At 40.4% G+C, this 14,652-nt stretch overlaps 9 protein-coding genes across 9 annotated transcripts; 4 read left to right on the top strand and 5 right to left on the bottom strand.

The window, feature by feature from the left end:
- Nucleotides 1-9: 9 nt before the first annotated feature.
- Nucleotides 10-1,168, top strand: WALSEDRAFT_60996 (hypothetical protein). Its single transcript, XM_006959499.1, has 2 exons — nucleotides 10-835; nucleotides 880-1,168. Exons 1-2 carry the CDS (start codon nucleotides 27-29, stop codon nucleotides 1,091-1,093), a joined length of 1,023 nt encoding a protein of 340 aa, XP_006959561.1. The 5' UTR covers nucleotides 10-26; the 3' UTR covers nucleotides 1,094-1,168.
- On the bottom strand, nucleotides 1,126-2,554 carry WALSEDRAFT_55113 (pyridoxal phosphate-dependent enzyme, beta subunit; the record flags this gene model as incomplete). The annotated part of the gene is made up of 2 exons (XM_006959498.1): nucleotides 1,126-2,293; nucleotides 2,514-2,554. 2 exons carry the CDS (start codon nucleotides 2,552-2,554, stop codon nucleotides 1,234-1,236), a joined length of 1,101 nt encoding a protein of 366 aa, XP_006959560.1. The 3' UTR covers nucleotides 1,126-1,233.
- A 450-nt stretch (nucleotides 2,555-3,004) lies between these two features.
- WALSEDRAFT_33367 (family 3 O-methyltransferase) lies at nucleotides 3,005-5,121 on the bottom strand. Its single transcript, XM_006959497.1, has 3 exons — nucleotides 4,705-5,121; nucleotides 4,401-4,657; nucleotides 3,005-4,359 (listed from the first exon to the last, which is right to left on the bottom strand). The coding sequence occupies exons 1-3, from the start codon at nucleotides 4,914-4,916 to the stop codon at nucleotides 4,157-4,159; spliced, it is 672 nt and encodes a 223-aa protein (XP_006959559.1). The 5' UTR covers nucleotides 4,917-5,121; the 3' UTR covers nucleotides 3,005-4,156.
- WALSEDRAFT_60994 (putative translation initiation factor) lies at nucleotides 3,005-5,129 on the top strand. Its single transcript, XM_006959496.1, has 4 exons — nucleotides 3,005-3,483; nucleotides 3,530-4,359; nucleotides 4,401-4,657; nucleotides 4,705-5,129. Exons 1-2 carry the CDS (start codon nucleotides 3,037-3,039, stop codon nucleotides 4,118-4,120), a joined length of 1,038 nt encoding a protein of 345 aa, XP_006959558.1. The 5' UTR covers nucleotides 3,005-3,036; the 3' UTR covers nucleotides 4,121-4,359; nucleotides 4,401-4,657; nucleotides 4,705-5,129.
- A 148-nt stretch (nucleotides 5,130-5,277) lies between these two features.
- Nucleotides 5,278-6,085, bottom strand: WALSEDRAFT_65431 (O-methyltransferase; the record flags this gene model as incomplete). Its single annotated transcript, XM_006959495.1, has 4 exons — nucleotides 5,278-5,655; nucleotides 5,698-5,764; nucleotides 5,812-6,026; nucleotides 6,077-6,085. The coding sequence occupies 4 exons, from the start codon at nucleotides 6,083-6,085 to the stop codon at nucleotides 5,278-5,280; spliced, it is 669 nt and encodes a 222-aa protein (XP_006959557.1).
- A 363-nt stretch (nucleotides 6,086-6,448) lies between these two features.
- WALSEDRAFT_69875 (WD40 repeat-like protein) lies at nucleotides 6,449-7,923 on the bottom strand (the record flags this gene model as incomplete). Its single annotated transcript, XM_006959494.1, has 2 exons — nucleotides 6,846-7,923; nucleotides 6,449-6,800 (listed from the first exon to the last, which is right to left on the bottom strand). The coding sequence occupies exons 1-2, from the start codon at nucleotides 7,457-7,459 to the stop codon at nucleotides 6,449-6,451; spliced, it is 966 nt and encodes a 321-aa protein (XP_006959556.1). The 5' UTR covers nucleotides 7,460-7,923.
- On the top strand, nucleotides 6,486-9,624 carry WALSEDRAFT_60993 (hypothetical protein). Its single transcript, XM_006959493.1, has 6 exons — nucleotides 6,486-6,802; nucleotides 6,850-7,793; nucleotides 7,842-8,107; nucleotides 8,153-8,299; nucleotides 8,344-8,628; nucleotides 8,675-9,624. The coding sequence occupies exons 3-6, from the start codon at nucleotides 7,925-7,927 to the stop codon at nucleotides 9,560-9,562; spliced, it is 1,503 nt and encodes a 500-aa protein (XP_006959555.1). The 5' UTR covers nucleotides 6,486-6,802; nucleotides 6,850-7,793; nucleotides 7,842-7,924; the 3' UTR covers nucleotides 9,563-9,624.
- A 557-nt stretch (nucleotides 9,625-10,181) lies between these two features.
- On the bottom strand, nucleotides 10,182-11,288 carry WALSEDRAFT_69873 (hypothetical protein; the record flags this gene model as incomplete). Its single annotated transcript, XM_006959492.1, has 2 exons — nucleotides 10,182-10,304; nucleotides 10,349-11,288. The coding sequence occupies 2 exons, from the start codon at nucleotides 11,286-11,288 to the stop codon at nucleotides 10,261-10,263; spliced, it is 984 nt and encodes a 327-aa protein (XP_006959554.1). The 3' UTR covers nucleotides 10,182-10,260.
- Nucleotides 11,289-11,483: 195 nt separating this feature from the next.
- WALSEDRAFT_60992 (malate synthase) lies at nucleotides 11,484-13,275 on the top strand. Its single transcript, XM_006959491.1, has 4 exons — nucleotides 11,484-11,520; nucleotides 11,563-11,574; nucleotides 11,622-11,734; nucleotides 11,779-13,275. Exons 1-4 carry the CDS (start codon nucleotides 11,496-11,498, stop codon nucleotides 13,222-13,224), a joined length of 1,596 nt encoding a protein of 531 aa, XP_006959553.1. The 5' UTR covers nucleotides 11,484-11,495; the 3' UTR covers nucleotides 13,225-13,275.
- Nucleotides 13,276-14,652: the final 1,377 nt, after the last annotated feature.

Below are 14,652 nucleotides of genomic sequence, written 5' to 3'. Positions count from 1 at the left end.
TTCTTTCTTGTCTATAAACTACCACTATGTCAACAACATTGGGTATTTGGTCACAAAAGTTACTTCCAAACTCACCTTCAGTATTGGAGATTGACGAGGATATCAGAATTACAAACGTCGCTTTGTCTGAGAACCCAAAGTCAAAGACGAGATCTGTTGTAAAACTTCTCTACGAACCACAAGACAGTGGAAGCGAAAGTGATGACGAAGAGAAAGAAGCTGACAAGCCTACTCAAGAGGCTGTCTTATGCTCACTCATTCCAGGTCAAGTTGAACAAGTCTCTGTCGATTTAACACTCACAGCAAACGACTTGGTATCTATCTCAGTCACAGGTAACAATGAAGTTCATTTGTTGGGTAACATCGTCACTCCAAACCTTCCTTACCCTGAAGACAATGAATCAGACGAAGAAGATGAATCTGATATGGATGAGGATGAAATGAGAGCACTCTATGGTCCAGATATGGATTTAGATGACGAGGAAGAATCTGACGAAGAGGATGGTCCAAAGATTGAGGAACTCCCAGATCAACCAATTGCCAAACCTTCAAAGAAGCGCGCTGCAGAGGAAGAAGCACCAGCCAAGCCATCAAAGAAGGACAAGAAGGAAACTGCTGCTGCCGCCGCCAAGAAGGAAGAACCAAAGAAGGCTGAAAAGAAGCCAGAGCCAAAGAAAGACACCCGCGTTACCCTCCAAAATGGCGTTTCATACGTTGATGGGAAGGTTGGTGACGGTCCTGTCGCAAAATCAGGCAAGCGTGTCGGTATGAGATACATTGGTCGTGTTTTGAAGAACGGTCAACCAATCAAGAAGGTCTTTGACCAAAATGTTAGGTGTGTACTACTTTTAAGCTAAAACTTTTTACTGATATCACCAGTGGAAAACCATTCAGCTTCAGAGTTGGTACTGGTGAAGTCATCGGTGGTTGGGACTCAGGTGTTTTGGGTCTCAAAGGTGGTCAGCCAATGCGCGTTGGTGGTGAAAGAACCCTCTACATCCCAGCCAAGCAAGCATACGGCAACCAAAGCTTACCAGGTATTGGTAAGAATGCTGACTTGTACTTCGAGATTAAGTTAGTAGAAGTAAAGTAAAAACATCTAGACTAATTCAATAAAATTGGGTACTTATTTATATTTTTATTATACATATACTTCGTTTTTGCGTTTACTAAATTATTCTCAAATCTTTTATCTAACAGTCTATTCTTAAATCTTTTATTTAACATGTGCAATTATTCCAAGATGATGTACTTTTGGAGGTGTGCTGGAATAGCATCAACAAGGTTCTTTGATTCGAGCCACTTGCGTGAGAATAAACGTGATTGGTATCTGTAAGCACCATCGCAGAGGATTGTGACTATTTGACGTCTACTACCGTCGCTCTTTCTACCAAGATCTTTTCCGAGTTTGTATGCAGCAGCGACGTTGAGAGCAGATGAAGCACCAAGGTAGATACCTTCCTCATCTAATAATCTGTATAACATAGCTATAGAATCTGAATCTGGTACTGTGAAACCACCATCAGCTGACTTGACATCGACGGTCATATTTGCAGTTATTCTACCCTGACCAATACCCTCTGTGATGGAACCACCTGATCTGTCCATCTTTTCGCCTTTAGTTTGTACGTAACTTGCGAGAACTGATCCCGGTGGATCAGCAATGTAACAGCTGACGTCCTTGTTCATTGATTTCAAGTAGTTAGTAACACCGGCGAATGTTCCACCTGTACCTGTACTACAGGTGAATGCATCTACCTTTCCTTCAGTCTGATTCCAGATTTCAGGACCTGTCGTATGTATATGTACATCTCTATTGCCATCTGGGTTGTCGAACTGGTTGGTCCATACGGCGTTTGGAATGCTGTCTGCGTGTCTCTTTGCTTGATGGTTGTAGTTTTGTGGATTGTCGAAAGCGACGGCAGGAACTGGGTGTACTTCTGCACCAAGCATACGGAGAAGGTCGATCTTCTCGCTTGATTGAGTGTTAGGCATGTAAATGACACACTTATAACCGCGTGCTCTACAAACATGGGCTAAACCGATACCGGTATTTCCAGCTGTGCCTTCTACAACGGTACCGCCTGACTTGAGTTGACCCTTCTCTTCTGCATCTAGAACAAGACCGAGTGCAGCTCTGTCCTTTACACTACCACCCGGGTTCATGAACTCAGCTTTACCATAGATGTCAGCGTCTACTTCTTCTGATAAACGGTTCAAGCGTATAAGTGGTGTATTTCCGATTGCACCAAGGAAGCCATCCGTTGGGGCGTGCTGTACGTTGTTGTAGTAACTAGCAGGTAAAGCCTTGCTAGTGAGGCTTCTGGTAGCTAATCTAGCTGTATTTGCTGCTCTTCTGACTGTGTACATCAAAGTATAAAGTCAAGAAGCTATTGCGTGATAGATAAATAAAAGAAGAAAACGTTAACTAAAAATATCAAGTGATTGTGTATATCAAGTGAATGTTAAAGTACAAATAAAGCTCTAAAGCGTCTTAAAGACGAGAGCGTGACCATTTGCCCTCTTTGGCGATTTGATCGTTGATAGTGAGCATTTTGGCTGATATAGAGTTAGTAATGGAGTACGATGCTATTAAAAACTCACTAGTTTGGCCTTCCTTAATGTCTTGCCATGGATGTGGCTGAATATCTTCTTAGGGCTGAGTTCTATTAGTCGGGTATTTACTCACGTTGTTCTTACGGTCCCAGACCTTATTTTTTTCATTAGTAAAGTATAAATAGCTTAAAGTTAGTTTACTCACAACTTCTGGTCCTTGTGCAAGTCTAGCGAGGTACCATCCAGCACCGCCAATCTAATACTTGGTTGTAAAAAAGTTATTTGCTAGATTATATACCCACTGCACCACCAATAATCGCAATAATTGGGTAAGTTTCCACAGGGACTGGCAATCTGGCCATTTTGTGATGAAAGTTATAATTCAACAACCAAGTCGCTATGAAATTTACTTCAATTTCATTCGAGGACTTTTCTATTAAAATAATTGACCAATTAAAGCTACCACATGAACTCGTTTGGATGGATATTACTTCAGTAGAAGAAGCATATTCCGCTATCAGGAATATGAACATACGAGGTGCACCAGCATTGGCATCCTTAGCTACTCTTTCTGTCGCACAGAGATTGCACAATAGCAGCTACAACAACTCTCAAGAGCTTAAGAAAGAAGTAAAGCAAGTTTGCGATTACCTCTATCAATCCAGACCAACAGCTGTAAACCTTGGTATTGCTCTTGACCAGCTTAGACAGGCTGCAGAGATAGACAGTGACAGCGTTGACAACATAAAGAAGGCTGTAATTTACCAAGCCATTCTAGTTTGGTCAGAGGACGTCGAGAGAAATAAGCAGATGTCTGATAATGGCGCACAATGGCTTATCAACAATTTAGAATCATCCGGGAAGATCGAAAAAGGCGGCAAAATATCAATCCTGACTGTCTGTAATACTGGTTCATTGGCAACTTCAGTGGGTCAATCCATTTGAAACAATAGCACTTCTGACGATCTTTAAGGGTTATGGTACTGCATTTGGTATGATCACTCGTTTGCATGAGTTAGGTAGACTTGAAAGAGCATACTATGCTCAAACAACGCCTTACCATCAAGGTACCAGACTAACCGCTTTTGAATTCACTCAGTTGGGCATACCAAGTTGTTTAGTATGTGATACGGCTGTCGGATCACTCATTTCATCCGGTATCGTCCAAGCAGTCACTGTCGGTGCTGACAGAATCGCACTTAATGGTGATACAGCTAACAAAATTGGTACAATGCAATCAGCAATGTTTGCTAAAACGTTCAATATTCCGTTCACAGTTGTTGCTCCACGCGCCAGTGTGGACTCCAACTTGAACGATGGTCGGTCGATTCCTATTGAATTGCGTGCAGCTAGCGAAGCTGTAACTGTCCGCGGTATTGAATTAGATAGTGGGAAGCAAACATCTGTACGTATCGCACCTAAAGAAGTCGGTGCGACTGGGTTACATACCGTATACAACCCTGGATTCGATATTACGCCATCACAACTCATCTCTGCTGTTGTTCTCGAGACTGGTGTAGCTGAGAGCAAGAATGGTAGTATCGACGTTAAGTCCTTGCTGTGATTTCATTTGATATACAACTTTAGATTTACATAGTCATCATGTTCGGATTGCGTAGACAAATGCGTCAGACCCCTTACCTGTTGCACATTGCTGGTGCGTCGCAATGAGATCCCCAGCCGCCTCATGCTTCTGTAGAAGATCATATACTTGACGATTACCAATAACATTTGGAGAGTCCTCAGTCGGATCGAGGAAACGTTGTGCATTCTGAACAGTATTGTCGACAACAATGATTGCACCTGAGGGAATTAGCCTAGGTTGTTAACATTCTGTCACGCACCTTTACGTGTGCGCTTAATGGCTTCAGTGAGGTACACAGGTGAATTGTTTTTATCAGCGTCAATGAAAACAAAGTCAAAGTTATCGTCTAAAGTAACTATAGTGTCAAGTGCAGGTCCTGTGCGAATATCTACTTGCGCCGAGACGTTGGCGTTGCGAATGTTATCGCGTGCGACATCTGCAAAAGCCGGGTTAAACTCGCAACTTATGAGTTTTCCATCTGCTGGGAGAGACCTTGCAAGCCATATGCTACTATAACTGCTTGAAGGTCAGCTATATCAAGTTGACACTCGGCTCTGACTCACCCCCCAAGTGTGCCCACTTCGAGGATCCTTTTGGCACCGATAAGTTTAGCCTGCATCATGAGGAACTTCCCTTGTGTTGCACTGACACTGATAGGTGGTAGACCATTCTTTGCGCTGTTTTTGAGTGCATAAGACAAGGCTGGATCATTACCTATGAGCTTGCCCTCAGCGAATTCATCTACTTGTTGGAATATAGCGGTTTCTGTTAACATGATTGTAGAGTTTGAAATTGATTGTTGCTATTTATGGCATGAGTCCCATTTACATCGGGATTTCGATTACATCAGTCCGAATGATAAAGATCAATTAGGTACGGACTGCGTAGCTATATGTACATAACGTCTTTCAAAGTATGTATATGTATGTAAGTATCAATGCTAGGGTCACCATTTGCTTTTCGTCAGAATTTCTAGTACACAATCTCGAAATGGTCAACACATATTAGTTATATCGAGCGTAGTTCCAATGAAGCACGTCGTTCATTAGTTGTTCCACACTGCGGACGTCAGAAGTGGTCCAGAAATGCTATAAATAAATAAGTTAAATACAAAAAATGCAGTCAAATATCGCACTTTAAAGGCGAAGTGCTATAGCAAGTCCGTCGTGGCCCTTGCTTGATGCAATCTGGATGTTTGTAGCCTCAATCTTGCCTTCATCCTGCAAGGTTTGAAGAGCAGGATAAACAGCTCTGATTCCGACACCATATGGATCTTTCGTGTGTTCATCAAGGAGTATAGCATAGTTCCTGACTGTATTATCAACATAAATAACACTACCTGTCTTAGTGAGTTCGACGGCTTTCTTGAGATAATTTGCGGAGTTTGGCTTATCAGCGTCAATAAACACCATGTCGAATGTGCCCTCGAGTTTTTCCAATGTCTCGAGTGCTTTACCTTGAATAACTTCGAATTTGGCGTGCGGTTTGGCATTCGCGATGTTCTTACGTGATAACTACAATAGTTAGATTGTGTTAAATAAATTGTTTTTATTTACCTCCGCGAATTTCTCGTTTGATTCCAGCGTGATGAGTTCACCGTCCTCCGGCAAAGCCTTGGCGAGCCTGTAACAAGTCAGAAACATATACGCAGTGGTTAGTGGATTACATACCAGATACTAGAGTAGCCAGCTAACGTGCCGATTTCGAGGATCCTCTTGGCTTTCATCATCTTGGCTTGCAGCATCAGGAACTTACCCTGGATAGCACTGACGCTAATATCTGGTAAGCCATTTTCGCGTGCTTGCTCCATACATTCCTCAAGTCCTGGATCTGGCTTGATGACATGCTGCTCGGAGAACTCATCAATTTGAGTGAATGCCTCTGTCTTGATAGTGTTTTAACTTCTGCCATAGCACCTTAATTCGATAAACTCACAGGTATCATTTGGATAGTCATAGTTAATCAGAAAGGCAAGACGCGTGGTCCGCCGCCCTTTATTTTTGATCAAGATTTTACCCCTCGGCCAAGCACGCGTCCGGATTCTGAAGGTCGATCTAAAATTCTGCTTTGTAATCACATGGACACGTGGAGGAGCGAACATTACATTGTGGAGGTTGGGCTATAAATCAATTTATATCTTTCTTAACCTCATATATGATTAAATTAAGTTCTTGTGTGCATAGAAAATTTCTATATAAACAATTGACCCAGACTTTACATCATGCGTCGCATTGCATATGGACCGAGGAATGTATAACTTTCTATATAAGGTATATTCTATTTGCATGACTAATAAATACGTCAGTGTCAGACAACCCAAAGCATTCCCTTTTTATCATAGAAACTTGCGGACATTATGAGACCATCTCTATTCCAATCAACACCGTACGCCAGATTGTGATCACTGTTGGTGTATTCTATGACATTTGTTTGATAATTTACAACATCAAATCCCCCATACATGTTGGCCATTACCATTCTCATGTTCTCGACTTCACTGAATTTAATTCTCCATATACCGCCACTTGTCTTTATGCTATTGATTGGCTTATTGATGTTTCGCTTGTCAAATATTCTCAAATTCTCGTCGTATGAGCCGACAGCGATGATGTTTTGATCATGTGGTGAATTCGCTATGGTTGTTACACCACCTTCGAATCTGTTTCTTTGTTAGTATGATTGTATCTAAGGAGATAAAACACACCTCTTGTTGGATGCGATTGGAGTGTCTACACCTGATCGGAGATCCCAGCACTTGAGTATGCAATCATCTGCACCTGTATAGATAATATCATTCGGCTTGTAATGATCCCAAGCGGCAATCCATGTCTCATAATCATGAGCCTGCCAATCAACTAGCACCTGTTCAGTAGCACTGTTGACGGTGAGTGCTCTGCCGTCTGACATTGAAACTGCCACGATTGGCTCAACTTCTTTCCGTGAATTAGACCAATCGAGTGATAAAGCTAGCGACTGATTGTCTGATTTGCAATCAACCAAGCTTAGTTGTTTGAGCTTCTTATTTTCATATTTATCAACAGACAAGTAACCTTTGGCATCGACTACGGCTATAAAGTCTTTCATCCACTTTATATCTAAAGTACCGGGTGTGGATTTGCTATCTATTACGTTAAACTTTCTTTCCTTACAATCGTATAAAATACAATCTCCTTGCCTCTCTTGATGACTGATTAGACCTTGCTCATTAGTTTTTGTTTCAACCAATTCGTACGTTCCAACGGCGTATAGATCTAATAAACTATTATATTCTACTGAACATGCTGTATTATTGAAGCTTATCTGATCAAATACTTGCATACTCGCTTGTTTCTCTACTTCGAAGTAATTAATGGATCCTATAAAGCAGGAATTGTTAAAATCTGGTAAAATAGATCCAGTAAATTTATTGCCTTCGAAAATTACACTAGCTAAATGATCTATTAGTCTAAAATACAGAGCGTTCCACAAGAAAGACTGAATCAATTTCAATCAGGTTCAAACTTCAAATCAGCAAAGGATAGGCAGAAGGAGCTCGACGAACAGCGTAGGCGTGAAGAGGAAGAGTATACAAAAGAGGCTTATAAAGAATACCTGGATGCTTTTGATGACGTTAAGCAGTCCGCTTTTGTTAGAAGTGATGGAAGAAGACAGCGTGGGTGATGATATACACTATATTATCACTAGTTAAGAGGTCTATTAGCACAACATAATTCTTCTAGCTATTCACAGAAATCTCAGCCGGTAGAACTCAATTCACAAGGCAAAGTTAAGGGCAAGACACAAATGGACAGCTTTTTACAAGAGCTGAAGCGTGAGCAAGCCGGTAGAGGCCCAAACAAACCAGACATGGGTAGTCAGAGCGAGATAGATCCTCATTCGACCAACATATACGTCGCGAACCTTCCAATAAACATTGATGAGCAGATGTTCGGTGAATACTTCTCCCGCTATGGTCCCATTGCCTCTGTATGTCTCAAAAATTCCTCATATTACTCATATTGACCTTTTCAGGTTAAAATTATGTGGCCACGTCAAGAAGATCAATCGAGGTTCAAGCAACCAGGATATGCGGGATTCGTTAGTTATATGTCGTGCAAAGATGCTGAGTTAGCTGTCAAAGAACTTGATGGTTCAGATTGGCAGGGACATGCTTTAAAGGTATGTCTCAGTCGATTCTCTCTTAATTACTAAACTATTCTCAGCTTGATTGGGGTAAACGCGTCAGGTTACCTTCAAGAGCTATATTTGAAGGTCCTGTCAAACGACCTGCGATGCCAGCCAGTTATTACGATGAACGCGATTCTAAGCGAACGCGGACAGAAGAGACAATCAATGAAGGTCATAGTACTGTCACATTTGATACAGAAACTCTCAATTTCTTGATGAGTGTCGTCTATAATGCGAAATCTCATAAGTATGGTCCAATAGCAGGTTTCAATGAACTTAAAATGACCGGCGTTCAATACACTTTCCTGAATGATGAGCATGTGAGTAATAATGAATTTAAACGGTCCGTTCTGACAAGGGTTTAAGGATCCAAAGACTACTTTCGTACACAATCGACTGCAGGACCTTATACCATTCGATGATGATCAGCCAACGAATGATTCTGATGCGGAATTAACTGATGAAGAACGATCTGAACATGAGAAGCTTCAAAAACAGAAGCAAAATGATTTAGGACCAATAGCTAGGAAACAATTTGAGATTATGTTGAGACAAATTTCACCTAAACGGTATTCAATTGCGAAATTGATGGTTTTCGCAATAGACCATTCAGAGAGCTACAGGGAGATTGTCGATATCTTAATCAAATCGTTATTGAACGTTTCAACACCAGTCCCACGAAAGATCGCGAGGTTGCACCTCGTTTCAGATATATTGGCGAACAGTGCGGTTGGTGTATCAGGTGCCTGGAGGTATAGAGACGAAATACAGAAGCATCTAGATAAAGTTTTTGAACATCTGGGTCTAGTAAGGTCCGTATTCCCAAGCAAGCTCAGCCAAAATTTCTTCAAAGAGCGTGTTGAAGTGGTGTTGAGGGTCTGGAGTGAATTGTTTATATTCCCTGAGAACATACTTGACAGCTATATGTTGAAATTAGAGGATAATGGAAAAAAAGCAGTATCAGAATTGAAAAGCAACAGTACGCTAATAAGTCAACAGGACAATGAGAGTATATCCAGTAATCCAATCACACCTGTTTCTGATGAGACATTGAAGCCAACTGGTTTTAGACCTATTGGCAAAGAACCAGAAGAAAGCATCGATGGTGCACTTTTGGAAGATCTGGATGGTGCACCAATGCAGGACGATATTGACGGAGAGCCAATGCAGGACGACATTGATGGAGAGCCCATGCAGGACGATATAGGTGCCCAGCCACTCGAAGACGAAGACATCGACGGGGAAGCAATATAGATAGTGAAAGAGATATGTAAAGCATACTAATGAATAGATAATTGTAATAATATATATAGTTGTTTTTGTACAGAACTGTGTTGATGATGTCAGATAAAGAATTTGAGACCACCAGCAAGATACGTTGATGTTCAGACAAGCAAATTGAATACATCGTTTTCCTCAACAAATGATTAAGATTTAGCATGGAATATAAATGTATTGGTATCATCAACAAAAAACCTGTTGCATCATTGCTGGCGGTATGTTTTGAAAAACTTACAGATTACTAGAAAATGTTAGTAAATGAGCTACTATAAATAAGCAATAATAATAGTAGGAAAGCAGCAAAGATCAGTGGTGCGTGAGTTTGGCATAAGCGTGGTCAATCAGTCATCTATAGATCAGACTGGGGCGACAACGATGATCATCATATTATTGCTGCTATTCTTGCTACTTTCATTGCTTTAAATTTCAACTCACACTTCGTCTTGATGAAAGAAGTAAGAAGGTGAAATTCTGTAATAAATAGTCTAGAAAAAAAATCAAATATCAAAAATTAAGATAATTTAGACTATTATTTTTGGACATTATTATTATATAACAATCTATAGAGTCTCAAATAGTCAATGGTATCGTCAAACTGATGTAATAATAATGTACATATCGATATACAATCTCGATGAAACTTGCTACTGTTACAATAACTGAAAACTAATCTAGTGATATTCGCTACTGTTGTATACCTTACTCGCTCTATATCCTGTGTTATTGTTAGCAGTGTCTAATAATAGAGTGTTCACTTACCAAAAGCTTTTACTCGACTGGCATCAAATCTAGATCCATGAGAGTTCAAGAATCTAATAGCTAAATATCTAGTTGCTCGTCCTGGTTGTAAATCTATAGTGAGTCTTTGAGGAGGTGCGAATGGCACAGATTCAATTGACTCTGTATAGCTATTAAAGTACGCACAAGGCGTCACAGTAGTTGGGAATGGTAGCAATGGTGGCGGAGACTCTGGTGTGTTCTTTTTCGCTTTCTTATGTGGTCGCGGAGAAGTCACTGGGTCTTCTAACCGTCTTGTTAGTGTTTGACTTTGGCTTGAATGGTAATGTATAGGTGCGAAAGATGAAGTTGATGGTATTGGGTCGGGGTATATTTTCCTATCTATTCCTGGACCCAATGGTTGTTTAAGCTGTGAGCTATATCGTTCCAGCACCGGCAAACATTGGCTATCATATACAGACAAATCCTCTACGGTAATTTTATCGAGACTGGCAAATACTAAGCCATCAGACTTATATGGTACTACTAGCTCCAGCCTCGTTAGCAAAAAGCTATCCGGTGATTTCTGATCATCGTATAGACTATTATTAAGGGTCATAATGATAGAATTTGGTGGATCCACATGGAAGCGTATTCGTATATCTGGGAACATAGGACCTTCTCCATCTACAAAAACGCCTTCGTTGTTATCGTGTACGTGCAACGGTAGCTTTTCCAAGTCCTGTTCACTATGCTGTTCACTGGGTGGATTATCAACTGTAGCAGATCTACGTAGATGCCTAATAGAGCGCCTTCTCTGTACGGCTGCTTCACCGGTCGCCAGTAAATCAGCCGCTGCTGATCGCCATCCTGGCCCCAATGGAGCAGAGGGCAAACCGGACAATGTGTCATCAAAGTTAAGCGTAGATCTCCTGGCTAATTGCCGTAATCTCCCTGGCGCATTTGTATCACTGCGAACCATATTTATGGACGTATATTATGACGATAGAGTCTATTATATCAAAGAATAAATAAAATAAAATAATTTTACTTTTATTATCCGATATATCATAAAATATCTTTAGGGTGTCAACGGAGCACCTTCGCCATGTGGGAACTCTCGGATGCCGCACTTCCGTGAGCGATAACTTAAGGATCAGCCGGTTTCAGTTCTTCAACTCATACGACGATGACTGCAGGCATTGAAATATTGAGTATGTTTCTAGGATATCTTTATAATTTCTAACCGCCTTCAGATAACGTAGCTCGTTAGTTCAGAATCATTGAAACATACAGCTTCTCACGCACCTTTTAGCTCAACATAAAGCTATTCTCAGCGACGACGCATTAGAATTCGTCGCAAAGATACATCGTACTTTTAACAAAACCAGAAAGCACCTCCTTCAAGAACGTCAACAACGTCAGAAGGTTTGCATTTTACCTCCATGACGACATTTCTCACAATCTAATAGGACCTCGATGAAGGAAGAATTCGCTTGAATTTCCGTCCAGAAACCCAGCACATCCGTCAGAATAAATCTTGGATCTGTGCACCACCAGCACCTGGTTTGAGAGATCGTAGAGTTGAGATTACTGGTCCTACAGAGCGTAAAATGGTCATAAATGCACTTAACTCTGGTTCCAAGACTTTCATGGCTGATTTTGAAGACTCAAACTCACCAACCTGGCACAATATGGTCGACGGTCAACTCAACCTCCATGACGCAATTCGTAGGCAAATCGATTTCACCGACGAAAAGTCTGGAAAGTCCTACAAATTGTCGCCAAATCCAGCTGTTTTGATTGTCAGACCTCGCGGGTGGCACCTCGACGAGACTAGAGTTTTAATCGACGGTGAGCCTGTCTCTGGTGGTTTGTTCGACTTTGCTTTATACTTCTACCACAACGCAAAGGAGTATATTAACAGAGGCTTCGGTCCTTACTTCTATCTACCAAAAATGGAATCGTATCTTGAAGCTCGTCTCTGGAATGACGTTTTCAACTTCGCACAAGACAGCCTTGACATTCCTAGAGGTACTATAAGAGGTACTGTCCTTATCGAAACAATCTTCGCTGTCTTTGAAATGGATGAGATTCTCTACGAGTTAAGAAACCACTCCTCCGGTTTAAACTGTGGTAGATGGGATTATATTTTCTCTTTCATTAAAGCCCAACGTGCAAACAAGTCATCGGTATTGCCCAACAGATCAGATGTTACGATGTCAGTACCGTTCATGGATGCCTACGTCAGATTACTCATCCAAACATGTCATGGACGTCAAGTTGCTGCAATGGGTGGTATGTCGGCTCAAATTCCAATCAAGAATGACACTAAAGCTAATGATGCCGCAATGTCAAAGGTTAAGAATGATAAACTAAGAGAAGTTACCGCTGGTCACGATGGCACTTGGGTTGCTCATCCAGCTTTAGTCAAAATCGCATTGGATATCTTCAACGACAAGATGTTGGGCCCTAACCAATATCACATACGCCGCGAAGAAGTTCAAGTGTCAGCTGCTGATTTATTAAATACAAACGTTCCAGGCGAAATAACCGACGCTGGTGTACATGAAAACGCATCAGCTGCCTTAGCTTATTGCTCAGCTTGGATCTCAGGTAATGGTTGCGTACCAATCAACAATCTGATGGAGGATGCAGCAACTGCCGAAATTGCTAGAGTCCAACTCTGGTCTTGGGCTAAATATTCAGCTAAGACAAATTCGGGTAAAGTTGTGAGCGCAGCTTTTGTTGATCAAGTTCTTAAAGAAGAGGGCAAACACATTAAGGGCGCAAGTGAAACAAATGTCAACAAATCAATTGAATACCTTTCAAACCAAGTTAACTCCAAATGGCCATCTGATTTCTTAACATCAGACCTTATTAGCCTACTCGACTCTGGCCGTAAATCTGCTCTTTGATTATAATTTAACGAAATGTAACGATCATATGTAATATGTACTTGTGACGACGGATCATGTGTTTAAAACTTACTGTTGGTAATTCGATAGTTTAGGTACTAAATAATATTTTTCACGAACTGTGAGTTGAATAATATCAGCTAGGTTGTCAATGTGCTCATAACAACACAGAGTTGCACATCTTTTTATTCCATTTTGTGTTTTGATATACTTTTGAGATGAAGATCGTCCGTCGTTGGACATTCCAATATGAAAATAGTGTCAAATAATACAAGAACCTTTGCAACAGTGATTCTCTATGTTTTTTCGAGTATTTCGTATTGCTATTGCTGAAGTATACTTGCCTAAAGTAATACGCTGAACTAAGATCATACAGAAAAAGTGTGACAATAAGGTATTCGTCAGTATTTATCCGAAAGACAAACCCTTCCCCATAAACTTCAACTCCATAAGCCTTCATCACTACACAGTATACCTGTCAATGTTTATCTCTGGACGAAGTCAGAGATGTATATACTCAGAATGTGCTTCTTCATGACTCAAATACATATAACATTACTTATTTCAAATCAAACCTTAACCAAAATGGGGCTTCTGGGCTACATATCCCATTAATAACATATGATGACCATCGCTACTTTTTGTACTAGCTAGAAAACCCTGACAGACCATCAAACGTTAGCATACATTCTGACGTATTAACTGACTAATCTATGTCATGTAATTAATTAATCTACGACATAAACCATGGATGACAAGCTAGTGCCTGTTCAAAAACACTTCTGCAAACTAAAATCTTCTTCATAGCATTAAAAGCATTAGCTCACTACAAGTAAATACAACATTCTAAGTTGAGAAGCAATATATTGTAATCCTTTTAACTAAGACATATTTTATTGGCCTTCACGTACTTGTCTCTTTCCCTATCAACAGCAATAAAATTATGTTAGTGAGATAAGATATGAAAGTAACTATGCGAAAGTCACAGGATCAAATTACGGATTTCTTCTAATTCATTAATCTTGTTTTTTTACTTACACACCTTAAAGCAACATGTTAAGACCACCTTCTACTGAAACTTAGATTACCAAAAACCATTCCTAACCAATTATAAAGTCTACATGGTAGATATTAGTGATATATGTATATCGTTTAGTGAAGTTCTTCTGTACGTTTTTCCGTACCTGTCGATTACTATTGGACCTTTCAAGTTCACAATCATCATCTCTTTATTGTCAAAAGTAGTATGTTTTTATTAACGAACTTAGGAACTAAGTAAACTATCATTTCCTTGAAACATTTCTGATCATATGAAACGAAAGGTATGCTCTATAATAACATTTATCAACCTACATCGTCGAATTGTAAAACTGGCTTTTCCATAATAATGGCACTGTTAGATTGCCATCGCACCCCAATTACTGTGTC

The sequence above is a fragment of the Wallemia mellicola genome (assembly GCF_000263375.1).
Source record: "Wallemia mellicola CBS 633.66 unplaced genomic scaffold WALSEscaffold_18, whole genome shotgun sequence".
NCBI lineage: Eukaryota > Fungi > Basidiomycota > Wallemiomycetes > Wallemiales > Wallemiaceae > Wallemia > Wallemia mellicola.
This window is presented reverse-complemented; position numbering and strand designations above follow the sequence as displayed.

What these genes read in the sequence shown, in the direction of transcription:
- WALSEDRAFT_60993 (XM_006959493.1), top strand. Translation starts at nt 7,925, where the DNA reads ATGGACAGCTTTTTACAAGAGCTGAAGCGTGAGCAAGCCGGTAGAGGC. An exon ending in GCTATGGTCCCATTGCCTCT is followed by an intron (nt 8,108 to 8,152) that starts GTATGTCTCAAA and finishes TGACCTTTTCAG; the next exon opens with GTTAAAATTATGTGGCCACG. An exon ending in GGCAGGGACATGCTTTAAAG is followed by an intron (nt 8,300 to 8,343) that starts GTATGTCTCAGT and finishes AACTATTCTCAG; the next exon opens with CTTGATTGGGGTAAACGCGT.
- WALSEDRAFT_60996 (XM_006959499.1), top strand. Translation starts at nt 27, where the DNA reads ATGTCAACAACATTGGGTATTTGGTCACAAAAGTTACTTCCAAACTCA. An exon ending in GTCTTTGACCAAAATGTTAG is followed by an intron (nt 836 to 879) that starts GTGTGTACTACT and finishes TGATATCACCAG; the next exon opens with TGGAAAACCATTCAGCTTCA.
- WALSEDRAFT_33367 (XM_006959497.1), bottom strand. Translation starts at nt 4,916, where the DNA reads ATGTTAACAGAAACCGCTATATTCCAACAAGTAGATGAATTCGCTGAG. An exon ending in GAAGTGGGCACACTTGGGGG is followed by an intron (nt 4,658 to 4,704) that starts GTGAGTCAGAGC and finishes ACCTTCAAGCAG; the next exon opens with TTATAGTAGCATATGGCTTG. An exon ending in CATTAAGCGCACACGTAAAG is followed by an intron (nt 4,360 to 4,400) that starts GTGCGTGACAGA and finishes TAATTCCCTCAG; the next exon opens with GTGCAATCATTGTTGTCGAC.
- WALSEDRAFT_60992 (XM_006959491.1), top strand. Translation starts at nt 11,496, where the DNA reads ATGACTGCAGGCATTGAAATATTGA. An exon ending in AACGTCAACAACGTCAGAAG is followed by an intron (nt 11,735 to 11,778) that starts GTTTGCATTTTA and finishes ACAATCTAATAG; the next exon opens with GACCTCGATGAAGGAAGAAT.
- WALSEDRAFT_60994 (XM_006959496.1), top strand. Translation starts at nt 3,037, where the DNA reads ATGGATATTACTTCAGTAGAAGAAGCATATTCCGCTATCAGGAATATG. An exon ending in CTGGTTCATTGGCAACTTCA is followed by an intron (nt 3,484 to 3,529) that starts GTGGGTCAATCC and finishes ACGATCTTTAAG; the next exon opens with GGTTATGGTACTGCATTTGG.